The sequence below is a fragment of the Perognathus longimembris genome, chromosome 1 (genome assembly GCF_023159225.1).
Source record: "Perognathus longimembris pacificus isolate PPM17 chromosome 1, ASM2315922v1, whole genome shotgun sequence".
Lineage (NCBI taxonomy): Eukaryota > Metazoa > Chordata > Mammalia > Rodentia > Heteromyidae > Perognathus > Perognathus longimembris.
In genome coordinates, this window is record NC_063161.1 from 138,455,332 (window position 1) to 138,470,810 (window position 15,479).

General features: G+C 34.4%; 1 protein-coding gene across 2 annotated transcripts in view; it reads left to right on the forward strand.

Annotated features, from left to right (window-relative positions):
• Positions 1-15,479, forward strand: part of Fsd1l (fibronectin type III and SPRY domain containing 1 like) — a 58,122-nt gene that overhangs the window by 12,563 nt on the left and 30,080 nt on the right. For both annotated transcript variants that reach the window (XM_048338511.1, XM_048338521.1), the window contains exons 2-5: positions 708-803; positions 3,225-3,356; positions 7,600-7,701; positions 10,933-10,955. In XM_048338511.1, coding sequence (XP_048194468.1) covers positions 708-803; positions 3,225-3,356; positions 7,600-7,701; positions 10,933-10,955 — 353 coding nt within the window. The remainder of the gene's footprint in view (positions 1-707; positions 804-3,224; positions 3,357-7,599; positions 7,702-10,932; positions 10,956-15,479) is intronic.

The window sequence follows — 15,479 nt, forward strand, 5'->3', positions numbered from 1 at the left end:
CTCAGGAAAAATGTTAATATATAAAATGAGTTCCTCAGTTGTGCTACCACATAAAGACTATATTAAACCTGACTAGTGGAATATGTACAGAACATTTTTCAGAGCAAAATCTTTTCCTGAACAGTACTGAACTAGAGAATGACCAAAGTAAATAATAAAATACTAGTAAAGTATTGGATATTGGTTACAAAAGTGGATTATTTACTGTGGTTCCAAACATATATAAGTATTGAAATGAATGTTAGTGTCCTACATGTATGTTTATTACCTAGTTTCATATTTGTAAAGTATATTTTTAAAAATTTTTGCAAATAAATAAAATATTATTGAATGTCAATGTCTTCTTGATCTTATTATTCGTATTTTGATGTTACATGAGAAATTTCCATTTGTTTTGACCGCATGTAAGAATTTGGCTCTATTCCATTGCCACGGCCTTATGGCCTAAAAAGCACTATTGATATGAAATCATATGGATTATCTTCAGTCTGAAATGGATTATGTTGATTCCATTGTATACTGGGAATAAGTAGTTTTAAGACAGTACAAATGCTTACTTCACCTTTTTGTAATTATAGGCCTTTGGAAATTTTGAACAATGAAGAGCTTTACATTGTAATGTAATTGTACATGAAGAGCTTGTTTGGAAAATTATTGTTATAAGATTTATAATTTTCTTTTATTAAAAGATAATATTTTAATCCTAGGAAGCTCTACAAAGGATCATTTCAACTCTGGCAAATAAAAATGATGAAATTCAAAACTTTATTGATACATTAAATCACACACTAAAAGGAGTTCAGGTATGAATTTTTTAATTAAAATTGTATAACTATATCATGCTGCATTGTTGAGTCAAATATAAATATATTCCATCACCTTTAGCTTATGAGGTAATAGAGGTAAGAAAAAGGTTGGTCTGTGGGAAAATAAAATGTTAAGGGGCAAAGAAATCTCCGGATTTTCAGTGCTAGGGAATATTAGTGGTGCTTGCTTTTGTTCTGTTGTATTTGATGTTTTTCTTTACTAGTTCTAATTAAGAGACAATTGTGTTTTTTATATTATTAGCAAGTAAAACACTTTTCAGTGTGTAGTGGGAGGAAAATATAAATAATGAAAGGCCTATTTGGAGAAGAGGATGAGAGTAAAAAGTAAAAATTAAAATGCAGCCAGGCAGTAATGGCTCATGCCTATAATCCTAGCTACTCAGCAGACTGAAATCTGAGGATAGTGGTCCAAAGCCAGCCTGGGTTAGAAAGTCTGTGAGACTCGTATATGCAGTTAAGTACCAGGACTCTGAAAGCTGTGGTTCAGTCATAGTTTTGAGCAAAAGAGCTCAGGGACAGCACCCAGGCAAGTTCAGGCCCCATGACGGACAAAAAGAATAAATGCTTGCTTAGGACAGGAATACTATCCCATATTTGGGAAGATAATTCATACTACTAGTTATGGAAGGGAACTCTTTCCCTGTCTTCCTCCCTGTCCCATTTGCTTGCTTTCTTTTGTTTTCTTTTTCTTTGTGTGTGTGTGTGTGTGTGTGTGTGTGTGTGTGTGTCAGTACTTGCACTTGTCCTCAAGGCCTTACACTCTTCCTTAGTTTCTTTGCTAACTCAAGGCTGGTAGTAAATCACTTGAGCCATGTCTCCACTTCTATCTAGCATTTTGCTGCTTAACTGGAGGTCAGAGTTGGATTTGTCTTCTCAGGCTGGCTGGGATCCTCAGATCTCAGCCTTCTGAGTATTATAGGCATAAGCCACCAGTGCCTGATGGAATAGTCTTTTAAGTTCTATTTATCTATATAAGTGCAGTATTATAGAGAACCTGAAAGAGTTTTAAAATGATGCACAATTGTTCTTATTCATGTATGCCCAAAATGTTCTTCAGAGTTGCTGAATTAAAATCTGTGTAATGGGGCTGGGAATATGGCCTAGTGGTAATACATGAAGCCCTATACATGAAGCCCTGGGTTCAATTCCTTAGCACTACATAGAAAAAGCCAAATGGGCACTGTGGTTCAAGTGGCAGAGTGCTAGCTAGCCTTGAGCAAGAAGAAGCCAGGGACAGTGCTCAGGCCCTGAGTTCAAGCCCTGGGACTGGCAAAAACAAAACAAAACACAAAAACAACCAAAATCTGTGTAAATTATATTAAAATAGTTTGTCAATTATCTCTTCCTTGTCTCCTTTTCTTCCTCTTATTTTTCCTCCTCCTTTTAAAAAAATTTTCTTTTTTGTGGTGCAGGAGTTTAAACTCAAGTAACTCAAGGCCTTGTGCTTACTAGGTAGGCATCGCCCACTTGAGCCATGGATAGAGTCCCATGCTTTTTGCTTGAGCTGGCCTTGGCTCACAATCCTACCTATTTCTCCCATATACTGAAATTACAGGTTATATCATTTTACTCAGCTTGTTTGTTAAAATGAAGTCAATAACTTTTTGTTTGCTGACCCTCAAACCACGATCTGCCTAATGCATAGTAGAGATTACAGACTCATACCATTGTGCCTGGCCTACACCAATGATTCTGATGCATTCAAACTATATAAAAATTATGGCTTAGGGTTTGCCTTAGAGCCTGGCACTCTGAGTGCTGTTTGGAAGTTTATAACAAACTTTTGGTTGGGTGTCAGTGGCTGACACCTGTAATCCTAGCTACTCATGAGGCTGAGATCTGAGGATCACGTTCAAAGCCAGCCCTGGTGGGAAAATCTGTGAGACTCTTATCTCCAATAAACTACCCAGAAAAGTTGGAAGTGCTGTGGCTCAAGCAGTAGAGTGCTTGTCTTGATCACAAAGAGGCTTTTAGGTCCTGAGTTCAATCTCCAGGACTGGCAAAAAATAAAAATAAAAAATAAATTTAAACAACAACCTTTTTCCTTGTCTTGTGGAATAGTTTTGTAAGGTTAGAGGGAATATGGGATATTCTATAAGTGGAAATTTACTCATCACGTGGATGAAATAGTACTGTACTATCAGCCAGCTTCTTGCATTTATCTTTTTAAAAAAAAAAAAAAAACTTACATCAACATAAGGGAAGAATCCAAAGATGTAATTCCTCTGAACAAGTAATGTTGTGCATATTAAAATAAATACCAGGAAGTGAAAACATGTTTTAGGGGTTAGGCAAAGGAAAGGCCACAGGACTGGAGGAAGGGTGAGTAAATGTAGTGGTTATATTCAATGTACATTATGTAAAAAATAAACTCTGTAACTTTTCTTTTTAAAACAGGAAAATTCTTCTAACATACTTTCCGAGTTAGATGAAGAATTTGATAGTTTGTATTCTATATTGGATGATGTAAAAGAAAGTATGATTAACACTATCAAGCAGGAACAAACTCGTAAATCACATGAGTTACAGGTGAGATACAACTATTTAAATATTGATTCTCACTCCATTTAATACTTGGTTTATTGAAAGAAAAAGTGATTTTCTGAATATACTATACTTGTATCTTGTAGATGAATAGTTTTTAACTTTGTTTTGGTCATCATAATGAGTGTAAATTATTATATTGATGTGGAAAGCTTGTTGAATTATCTGTGTTCTTTCTTTGGAGAAATTTCTACTGAAACATTTTCCCATCTTTTAATTTGAGTACTTACTTTGCTATTGTTTTTGAGTTGTAATTGTTTAGTACATCCTAATTATATTTTTATCTTACTTCAGTTTTCACTTTGTTATCCTTAGGATTGAACCCAGGACCCTCATATATGCTAGACAACTGCTTTGCCAAAACCTGAGCTACATGTCCAATTCTAAATTCTAGCTATTAGTCCTGTATCAGATATATGATTCGTATGTTTTTTCCTCTGTAGGTTACCTTTTCACTCTTGGTTATTTCCTTTATTATGGAGAAGTTGTTTTTCATTTGATGTAATCCATTTACTTCTTTTTGCTTTTGTTGCTTGCGCTATATTCGAGAAATCACCGTTCCTAAGTTTTTACTCTGTGTTTTCTTCTGAGGGCTTTCCAGCTTTAGAGCTGATATTTTGATCTTTAATTCATTTTTAGTTCTTACATAAAGATGGGTTCTACTTTTATGCATGTGGAGATTCAGTTTTTGTCATACCATGTGTTGGGCACACTGTCTTTCTCCATTGAGCGATGTTGGCAGCTCTTTTTGTGTGTGTATGTGAGTTTATTTCTGGGTTCTCCTATTCTGTTCCACTGCACGGTGTTTCTGTCTTTATGCCAGTACCACGCTATTTTGATTAATTTAGCTGTGAGGGCCTCCAACTTTGTTTTCATCCAAGATTGCTTTGGCATGTTGTGATCCCTTGAAATGAGTATCAACTTCAGACTTTTTTTCTATTTCTACCAAAAATATAACTTGAAGTTTATAGGTATTTTGTTGAACTAGTGAGTTGCTCTGGAGGTATTTTAACAATATTATATCTTTTCATTTATTTGTATTGTCTTTAATTCTTCTAACATTATATTATATATAGGCCTTTTACTACCTGGATTAAATTTAAAATATTTTATCCATTTTATTGCTTGTTATAAATGGAACTGCATTCCCAACTTACTTTTTGACTTGTTCATTTTTTGTGTATAAAATGCAAGTGATTTTGGGCATAGCTATCTTTGAGAACCTGTGGGATAATAGCAATGTGTCTCTTTCTCCCCTTCAAAAGCACTGTGTACACTACTTCCAAGGATTAAATACACTTTAGAAAATCCCCATGCTTTCAGGATTGAGGTTTGTGGTTTATATGGAAGTGGAGGTTATATTCCTTGGCATCCAAACATAATTATCTTGTTTCTATAAATTTCAAAAAAATAAAATTTATTTATCTTAAAAAAATAATACTAGAGAAGAAAAAAGCACCTGGCATCTTCTGAATCTTTAACCCATAGCTTATTCTATACAGGTTTTTGTTCGTCTGTCTTAGACCTAGATTCATATTCAGAGCAAGAGTTTTTTTTTTTGTTTTTTTTTTTTTGGCCAGTCCTGGGCCTTGGACTCAGGGCCTGAGCACTGTCCCTGGCTTCTTCCCGCTCAAGGCTAGCACTCTGCCACTTGAGCCACAGCGCCGTTTCTGGCCGTTTTCTGTATATGTGGTGCTGGGGAATCGAACCTAGGGCCTCGTGTATCCGAGGCAGGCACTCTTGCCACTAGGCTATATCCCCAGCCCTCAGAGCAAGAGTTTTAAATGGTCTTTTTAACAACAGTCTGATTGCTTAATTTCCATCTTTCTTTTCTTCTTCTTCTTCTTTTTTTTTTTTTTGCCTGGGCCTTGGACTCAGGGTCTGAGCACTGTCCCTGGCTTCTTTTTGCTCAAGGCTAGCACTCTGCCACTTGAGCCACAGCGCCACTTCTGGCCGTTTTCTATATATGTGGTGCTGGGGAATTGAACCCAGGGCTTCATGTATCTGCGTCAAGCACTCTTGCCACTAGGCCATATTCCCAGCCCTTAATTTCCATCTTTCCCTTCCCCCTCTCCACACTTTCCTGTCTGCAGAGCAGCTCTCTCTTCATTTACCACCAGTCAGCATTTCTGTCACCCTAGCCTGTAACATGCTAAATCTGCCACTGCAGTGGACGTGATTGATTTTTTTCTTCTGTGTTTTCCTCTTCCCATCAAGTGACAAATCTCATTCATACTATATATACATTATCCATTTTAATCTATCTCTGTTAACCATTTCTGAGGTGAGTGATTTTCCAGTACTGCTTACCTCTAAACTTCAAATTCCTCCTTGTGAGTCTGTTGATTGTTGGGACCTTCTTTCTGCTTAAATGTGTATATACAATGTTTTTCTAGCATTGTTAGTAAAGAGACTTAGAAACAGCCAATAGGCATAGTTTTTTGAAAACTTGCAATTGCTGGATAAGATAAACTGTTAGCAACATTCATCTTGAGATCCAGAACATTGCTGTTTAAGTTTTTAAAGTACTTCCTATTTGGCCAGTTGCTGATGTCTCATGCTTGTACTACTAGCTACTCCAGAGACTGAGACCAGATGATCATGATTTGAAGCTAGCTTGGGCAGGAAAGTCTGAGTCTCTTGTCTCCAATTTACCACTCCCTTCCTCCCAAAAAAGACTGGGGTGGAGATGAGGCTCAAGTGGTAGAACACTAGCCTTGATTAGAAAAGCTCAAGGACAGCATCAAGGCCTGGAGTTCAAGCTCCAGGACCGGCACATACAGACACGACACAGACACACACACACACAGACACACACATACACACAGAGCCTCCTACTTGTCTTATTCTTCTTGTATCTTACTGTATTTCTAACTTTTACTCAGCTAGACTTGGATCCTTTTCTCTGATCTCCTTTGGTTGAAAATACAATAACATTAGATAGCAAAGCTCTTACAATGATTGTTTTTAAACCATATTAAAAATTAAGCCAGGTACTGGTGGCTCACTCCTATAATAAAAGCTACTCAGAAGTCTGAGATCTGAAGACCAAAGTATAATTTTCTTAGTTTAGTATATTATTTTATCAGAATTTGATTTTCAGACTCACATTTTAAGAATTCCTTGAGATGTATGTAGTATGTAGTCTAACCTTTTTTGTATTTTTTTTTACCACAATACTGCAGTGATTTTGCTCCACAGATCCCAGTAGATCATTTTTAATCTGCCATTTTATTGTTGATTTTGCTAAATTCTTTAATAAAACTCATCTATAAATGGGATACCTAATGTGATTTGTTAATTCTTGAGACAGTAGTTTATGACTTTATGGTCAGATTACTAAGATAACACTTATATGCCCATTTTAACTCAGAGTGTGACTTCATGATTCTTTCCAGAGTAAAGTAGCAGAATACATCAACATCTAGTATAATGAACTATGGTTTATCTTTTATGGAGATCTAAGGGAATAATAAGTAGATTTGAATAAGGAATCGATATTAATAAGTATTCCGGTAAAGAATCATGTATATATTTAAACTTGGGAATGGGCTGTTTCTTTAGTTGAAGCTATCATTAATACACTTTGCACATAAAAATGAGAAATTTTCATTTGAGTATGAGAAGAGGGGAGATCAAAAGAGAAAACTTAGAAAAGTATACTTTGTACTTTTCTTATTTGTAGGCAGTGAGGGTAGAATATATTCCTGTAGTGATTTCCATCGTTTATTTCTCTTTGTATCTTTTTAAGTCTAGACACTTGCATTTGTAGTCCTTGTGCTAGGAAATTAGGTTTCAGTCCAAAATTTTAAAGTTTAGGATCTATATAATAGAATGTATTCCTTGAGTAGTGTAATAAATGGGAAACTAGTACTGAATGTTCCTGTACTTAGGTTCACAAACTTAACCTTAATAGTTAAATATTAATAAGAAATTTAATCTTCATTGCAGGGTTTTGTCTGCACATATATTATTTTGGTATATTAATTTAAATTTTAGTTTCTTCACTGGAAAGAATCTTCAATTGAATTTGGCCCAAGTTGTGTATAACTGCTTTTCCTCTTTATTTTAAGTTGTATATCTGTATCTATGTGTACAAACTGTTCTGGATATATTAATTATTGTCCATAGCACTCTGACAAATTTTTGTGCAGTTGTTAACTGTGTATTTTCAAGATTTTGATGGAAATAGTCTTCATTTTAATAATTAGCACTTTTTCCCCCCTAGAATCAGCTAAGTCAGTGTAATAATGCCCTGGAGAACTCAGAAGAGCTACTAGAATATGCAACAAGGTCATTAGAGATAAAAGAACCAGAAGCATTTTCAAAGGTATGGAAGACACTAATACAAAGAAAACACTACACTAATAACACATTTTTTTAAAGGGGCTCATTTCTTCAGTATTGGATTTTTTTGTCATTTCTAATACTGCTAGATGTTGATTTATTTTGAAGCAGACAATTAGAAGTATAGGGTCATGAATAAATTAATTTAGATCAATTTCCTCTTAAAATTCAGCTGAGGGAGCTTATTGTCTCAGCTATTTCTCTACTGGCAATTTGTTTTAAAGGCTTATATACTTGAACTGAGTCACCATTTTCTTACAAACTTTTTCATGACTGAGGAAAGATGTTGCTATTAATATGTTTAGAAATGAGTTCCCCATTTTCTTTGTGACTAGGGAAACACCATAACTTGATGCAAATTAGTCAATTTTATTATGGGAGACAAATGTCTCATTGTTTAGCTCAAATAATTGAGTGTTTTATTAAAATATGAAAATGTAGGTCCTTGTTTAGGGGTAGGTTTTGCATAAAAATTAAAGAACAGAATAAGAAGCTTGATAATGTTTAACTTAGATTTTGGTATTTAAGAAATTGTCCATTCTAAAGTTTAATTCTTATTTTAAGTGCAATTAAAAAAATAATTGCCAGCTTATCAAGTTGAAATTTAGGAATGTAGAATATATCAAGACAGGGTAAAAGAGTGGGAAATTATGTGATATCATTAGCAAACTAATAATATGTGGTTACTGAAGTAAGATTTAACTTTGGTAAACACCAAAGAGTATCTTTATTATATGTCTTTATAGAATATCTATATCTTTATAGATTATCTTTTTGGACAATGTAGTGAGCTGCATTCATGTTAGGAAAGTGGCTATATTGTATTCAGTCAATGTTTTCATTTTGTGTTTTTTTTTCTGTGAACTTGAAGATAGAAAAAACTTCCTTGGAATGTAATATTTTAGCCTAATTCTTTGCATTTTGAATTTAAGCTTTAAAAATCATATTCTTCTTTTAACAAAATGAATAAAAATATAAATAATCGAGTATGGTAACTGATTCCTAAATTTGGAAGTGAATCGTAAAGAAGTTTTCCCCTTGTACTTGGTAGGACTTATGTAGTATTTTAGTAATGTCAGGCATGACCTGTCCCAGGACACTTAGGCAATAACCTTAAATACCAGGCACATTGTTTTTGTGAAAGCACACAAAGCAAAAATGTCATAGAGTTCATAGACAGTAGTTAGTATTCTGCATTCACCAATTTCTCAGAAGCTGTTGACTATTAATCAGAACATGGTACTGCTACATCTTTAGGCTTTTATTTTTCTGTTTTCCAGTTGTCAACAGATTTTTCTTGTAGAAGAGTAGGGCGGCTGTTAGTGACAGGCATAATCATAACAGTGGAAATTAATAAATGACAGCCTGAGAGTGAGAAAGAAGGTTAGTAAGTGTAGACCTAAGTACTATAAAATAATTTAATTAAGCTACATTGAAATAGATGCTGGTGCTTGGGCAAGCTGTGATAAAAGTTTATTTCTTCTTTTGATATTTTGAGAGTTTTTCCTGTCTTCTCTGATACTATGCATCCTCCTTTTCCATTGTTCTTTTCCAGCTTTCTTAGTGAAAGTTTTTTTTTCCTTAAAATAGATAGGAAGGTTTTGATTAAATAGATAACATTGTGGTTAAATATATTTTCTTAATTTGTTATTTTGCTTTTTCTATCTTACTATTTTGGACTTGCCCTTCAACATTTTCTGGTACTACTTAGCAAACATTGGAAATACGGTGCAAGGAATTGTCAGTCTCTCCTAGCTAGAGTATGATTTTATTGTTAAATAAAAATGCTTAGCTTATTTATTTTCTTTATACATGTAAATAATATCTAGACATGATTTGGTTTCAACTCAGAAACTAACTTCACTTTCCTAGCTAGCTGCCTCATCTGTTGGCCTGCTTCAGATACTAAGCTAATAAAAAAAATAGGAGAGATGATTGTGAAAATTATTAGAATACCAGTATATTGTTAGATATATTGAAAAGAAATTCCTTTAATGCATACTATTTGTGGATATTCCATATTAAACTTAAGTCAGAGTAACATAAGTAGTCAATGGGGAAACACCTTGGCTAAAACCTAGGCACTGAACCTTCTCATATTTCATTGTCTTCCAAAAAGAGCATTTCTGGGTGGGGGATACTAGAGTTTGTACTTGGTCTTGTACCTTGCTGCTCTACCACTTGAGTAACACTCTCAGTTCTTTTAACGATAATTGTTTTTTCAGATAGGGTCTTAGGCCAGCCTGAATTAGTTTTCTGTTACGCATTTGTACCTAGTTACAAAGTGAGTGTATTCAGTACTGTATTTTTAACATTTATTTTAAGTTATTTTGTATAGTTATATGACATAGTTTTAAATGCTCATGCTTTTTTGGGAAAAGTATTACTTTTTAGGAACAGATAAATATATGTATAGAAAAATATAAAACCTGTAATATAGCAAATCCATTGAACCAGTACATAATTTGGGTTTTGCAAAGGCTGATATTTTTGCTTGATACTTTGATATTTTGGGAATCTTTTTTTCTTTTATTTTTTGCAAGTATTGTGGTTTGAACTCAAGTCCTCAGGTGCTAGACACTCTATTGCTGAGCCACTGCTCTTGTCCTTTTCTTTGCTGGTTTGTTGTTGTGTGTGTGCCAGTCAATGTGTGTTTGGAGTAAAAGATTGTAGCACTGTAGCCTAGGTTTATATGCTAGCAGGTAAACTCCCAAAATACAGAGCCCTTGCTCAGTGGAAGCACATAAAGAAACTTGGAACAACTGTTACGAAGTAGTGAAAGAGCTATCTGAAAAAAATTAGAGAACAGATTTGACATGTACAAGATAATTATCAGAATACATGAAAATGTGTATCCCATGGAAGAGATTGCCTGTTGTAGTTGAAGGATACCAGACTGAATAAAAGTAGAGGTGTGTTTTGGTAATCATAAGGTAAGAAAAAATTGTTTATAATCACCTAGAATTAGTTTGAAGTATTATATTTTCCTCCTCTTAGGGAATTTACATGGGATCTGGATTTTCTACTATAATTCTAACATCACATTATGCAAGCTTATATGAACTATACAAATCCCCTGCAATTTATATTTTTATGAGTATGAACTAATCAGTTTTAGGGTTTATATCCTAACTTTTCTTGCATGTCACTGTCATTGAAATTTGCATGGAAAGCACTAACTACCTTCTTTCTCTTCTCCCTGATTTGCACCAAGGCTGCCAGACAGATCAAGGATAGGTATGGTATAAACCTATATTTTTATTTAAGTGTTGATATTGAAGTCAGAAATGAAATTCAGAAAGTTTTTTATAGAATACATAATTGCCAAATTTTTTTAAAAGTCTTCTATTTTCTGAGAATAATTAGGAATACTTAAAAAAATGTTCATAACACGATTATAGACAATTTGTACATCCAAAAGAATTTCATTTCTGCTATGCTAATATAGTTAGTTTTAGCTTTAGAATAGTTCTTAGTTACACTTAACCAAAAGGGAACTATTTTAGATAATTTAAAAATATATGTTCCTGGAATGCATTCTTTTGTTATCCTTAAATTTAGATGTGATTTTTATTTTTTGAGAAATCACAGTATTGTAAACTGTCTTCAAGACCTACAGATCTCCTAGTCACTGCTCTCCTGTTTAACGCCTTTGTATTCTCATTCTGTTGGGTTCCTGGTGCCATCTCTTTCTATTTCTAATGCCACACTATCTATTTTACTTGGTAGAAAAAGAACATTGGTAAAGACTTTAACTTAGAAGATATTTCTCATTAGTGCAGTCAGGAATGAAAAACTAATTCAGCACTTGCTGGAATGAATTCATACATGAGAGTCTTGAAGGAATAGCCAGCTACAGTTGGATTGACTTAAGGCAAAGGGAACAATTTGGATCTGTCTGACCATTACTGAGAACTGTTGATAGTGAGATTATAACTTGTAACTTAAAGTTTTTTGTTTTTTAACTTGAGGAGCATGGGCTTCTCAGAAAGGCGGACAGCTCTTCAAACACTACTGAAAATCCCTAGGTTGTCCTTGATGAATAGTCAGTGTGACCAGTGTCTATTAATCTTGGCAGAAAATTTTTATTCTTTTGTGAGTTTTTTTATTTGATGAGAGACAAAGATTTTCATACCGAGTAAAGCATTTTTAGCACAAATACTAATTTCTACATTTATTATATGCTTAATATTAGGCAGTGTTTTCTTTTGATCATTTTTTAAGAGAAGTTCTCAAAATATTGTCTATCCTGGTCTTGAACTTCTAGATTCAAGCATTCCTTCTTTCTCAGTTCTCAATAACTGGACTACAGGTGCATACGTTTCTGCACACTGTGATAATTAGAATTGAAGATGTTATGGCTGCTGAAAGTTGCTGGGAGCAGTTTATCTTCTACTCTGTCTAGATTAATCTTCCTGATTAGCTACTATTCTTTTACCCTTGTTTCTGATTTTTTGGTTTAGAAATCAGTTCCTAACCAGGTTTGGTGATATTTGTAAAGTCTTTCTTTCATTTCAAGATTCTGTATAGCTCTGGGGTTCCCAGATTTCTGTCCTATTCAAGACCTCATTGTTCAGTTTCTTTCACAGAATTCAATTTTAATACTAGCTTGTATGACTGTATTCACTGAAACCTTACTTCTTTGCCTCCTCTTCTAAGCTACCCTCTTGACTTGATTCCATTAGAATCCAGATTATTTGGGAGTCATACTTCCTGCAAAGTCCATGCTTTTCATTTTTTCAAGGATTTTTTTTTTTGCCCTTCCTCCACCACCAAATATTTGCTTCCTGTCAGAGGCATTTTTCTAGGTCTTAAAATTTTAACTTAATATTTAGCTTTATAATGTCTAGGTTTCTCAGGCATAGTTTCTCTTCTCCCCATAAGTAAGTTTGTAAAATCCTATCATTTATTTTTCAAATGTTAAAAACAATTTAAGCAGATAGTCATAGTAACTTTTTACCAAGCAAAGGAAGTATTATTCTCTTGTATCAAGACAGATTTATAAGGTAGAGTGTGTAACATTGAACAGAGAATCAAATACAAAAAATGAAAATATATGGGGCTAGAAATATGGCCTAGTGGTAGAGTGCTTGCCTCATATACATGAAGCCCTGGGTTTGATGGCTCAGCACCACGTAAACAGAAAAAGCCCGAAGTGGTGCTGTGGCTCAAGTGGTAAAGTGCTAGACTTGAGCAAAAAGAAGCCAGGGACAGTGCTCAGGCCCTGAGTTCTAAGCCCTAGGACTGGCAAAAAAAAGAAAAAGAAAAGAAAACATATACGAAAACGTATTATCATTTATTGTGATAAAATGTAGACAAAAATAACAGGAGTGAGAAATGAGATTGGCCTGACATCAGTGGCTCATATCTGTAATCATAGCTACTTGGAAGGCTTGAGATCTGAGGATCTCAGTTCAAAACCAGCCTAAGTAGACAAAACTGAGAGGCCCTTATCTCCAGTTAATGACCAAAATAACAGAAGTAGAGGTGTGGCTCAAGTGATAGAGCATCAGCCTTGAGTGGGGAGAAAAATCTAAGCAAAGATGCAAGTTCCTTAGTTCAGTACTAGAACCTTGATAGTCACTGCTGGATACTTTTGGATACTCAGAAGATTATGAGTTGAGATACTAGAAATTATTGATTCTTGAAAGAAACATCATGAGAGACAGTTTGAGGAAATTAGGTTGTTCATATGTTTCATATTTATTTCGACAAAAATAAAACTAGAAGAGATTCTTTCATTCAGTTGGCAGTATTAGAAATAAACCAAGACTGCCAAAATGAATTAAAGCATAACTAACCACATGGGTCTGTTTAGGGAATATCTTTTTCAGATTTTCAGTTTGGTTTTGAGCCACATTTGTCTAAACATACCCAGTTTAAAAATGAATTTTCAATATTTTGGAAACTATACTGTTGTGTATCTGAATTGATTCATATGAAGTTAGAAGTTTTCATTTTGACTAGAATTAGTGTTATTTTTAGACTTGGATAAACCTTTCTAATGCATTTTTGGGAGACATCCTTTTTTGTGTGTTCATAGTGATTAAATCAAGTTTTACAGATTTCAGATTTAAAATTATCTAAACTACTTTATGCAACATTTCTCATTAAATAGGTTCTCAGGATTATGTACAGCTAATTTACTGATTCAGTTAATGTTTATTAAATATATATATATGGATATAGTTTATTAAGTCTTCAATATAGCTGGGCTCTAGAGGTTCACACCTGTATACTAGCTACTCAGAAGGCTAAGATCTGAGGATCATAGTTCAAAGCCAGCCCAGGCAGGAAAGTCCCCAACCACAGTGTGACTCTTATCTCCAGTTAACCTTTAGAAGACTGGAAGTAGCATTATGGCTCAGGTAGAGCACTAGCCTTGTGGGAAAGAGCTCAGGGATAGGGCCCACACCCTGAGTTCAAGCCCCATGACCATCCCCCCCAAAAAAAGTCTTTAAAAATACGTGGAGCTATAAAGAACAACATACATCAGATTTAGCTTTTATTTCTAGCTTCTTACTGGTTTTATTTTATTTTGAGAACCAGCAGCTTAATATATGGATAATATTGGGTGTTAGGTTTGGCATATAGCAACTTTCCAGTTAGTATGAGTTCTCTTTCCCATAAATTATATTTCAACATACACTTATCCCTCACCTATCACAGGCGTTAGGTCACAGAGACCCCCACAATAGGTGAAAATCGGGAAGTAGCAGCTTTAGACAGTCGTCCCTTACTATATCACAGTTCGTTCACTTCTTACTACTTCACAGATTTTTGCCTATCATGTGGTCTCTGGAACATAGCTCCCACGATACGCAAGGGGTCACTATGTATTGTTTTTTAAAACCGAGATACAGTCAAGCTGCAATAAGCAAGCTACAAAATAGTGAGGGAATGATTGTAGTACTACTTCCTTCTGGACAAAATAAATAAAATATGAGTTACTCATTGTTACTATTAAAGTAATTATTTTCCTAGTTTTAAAGTGAAGTAAAGTAACCGAATATTACTGTTTGACATTTTTCATTCCATAATAAGTGAATTCAGCAAGCACGGCATCTTTAATACTATTGATTCTTTGGTGTCATTTGGCAGACGCTGCTGACTAAGAATGGGTTTGCTTTGCCCCTCTCACTCTTGTTTACTTCCTCTCAGCTTCTGTGCTAGGAGGACAGCATTCATTAGAACTCCTGTGTCTTTTTTTTTTTTTTTCAAAATAAGGAACTTGGTAATAATTGAGGAAATTTTCTATAATGTGAAATTTTGAGATTTGAGATAAAATTACAGATTAATACAACAACAGTTTTCTTTTGACTTCCAACTTTAATAGAGAACTGCTTCCTATACTTTTGATAAAGTAAGGTTTGGTTTGTTTTCATCTTGGTTTTGTTTTTTACTTCACACCCACTTCAATCATTTTTATTGAACTATATTTTTCAGAACACATAGTTTTCTCATAACATCTTTCCATGTAGCTTATTTGAATAGATCAGAATGGTGACATCTTGCTATCGTGTCATACTGACCACAATTTTAGTTCTTTTCTTCTCACCTCCATCCTTTCTTTAATAGATCCTGTAGTATACAATATTGGGCCCATCTGCCTCTATTCTTGTTGAGGTCACACGGTATAGCTATGACTGTTAGGATATGTGAGTAAATCTGGTTGCATAACAGTTCATTGTTTGGCATATGAAAAGGAGTGAGGCTGGCATCAGGAAGTCTGTGAGACTGAGTGTACAGAGATTCAGATGA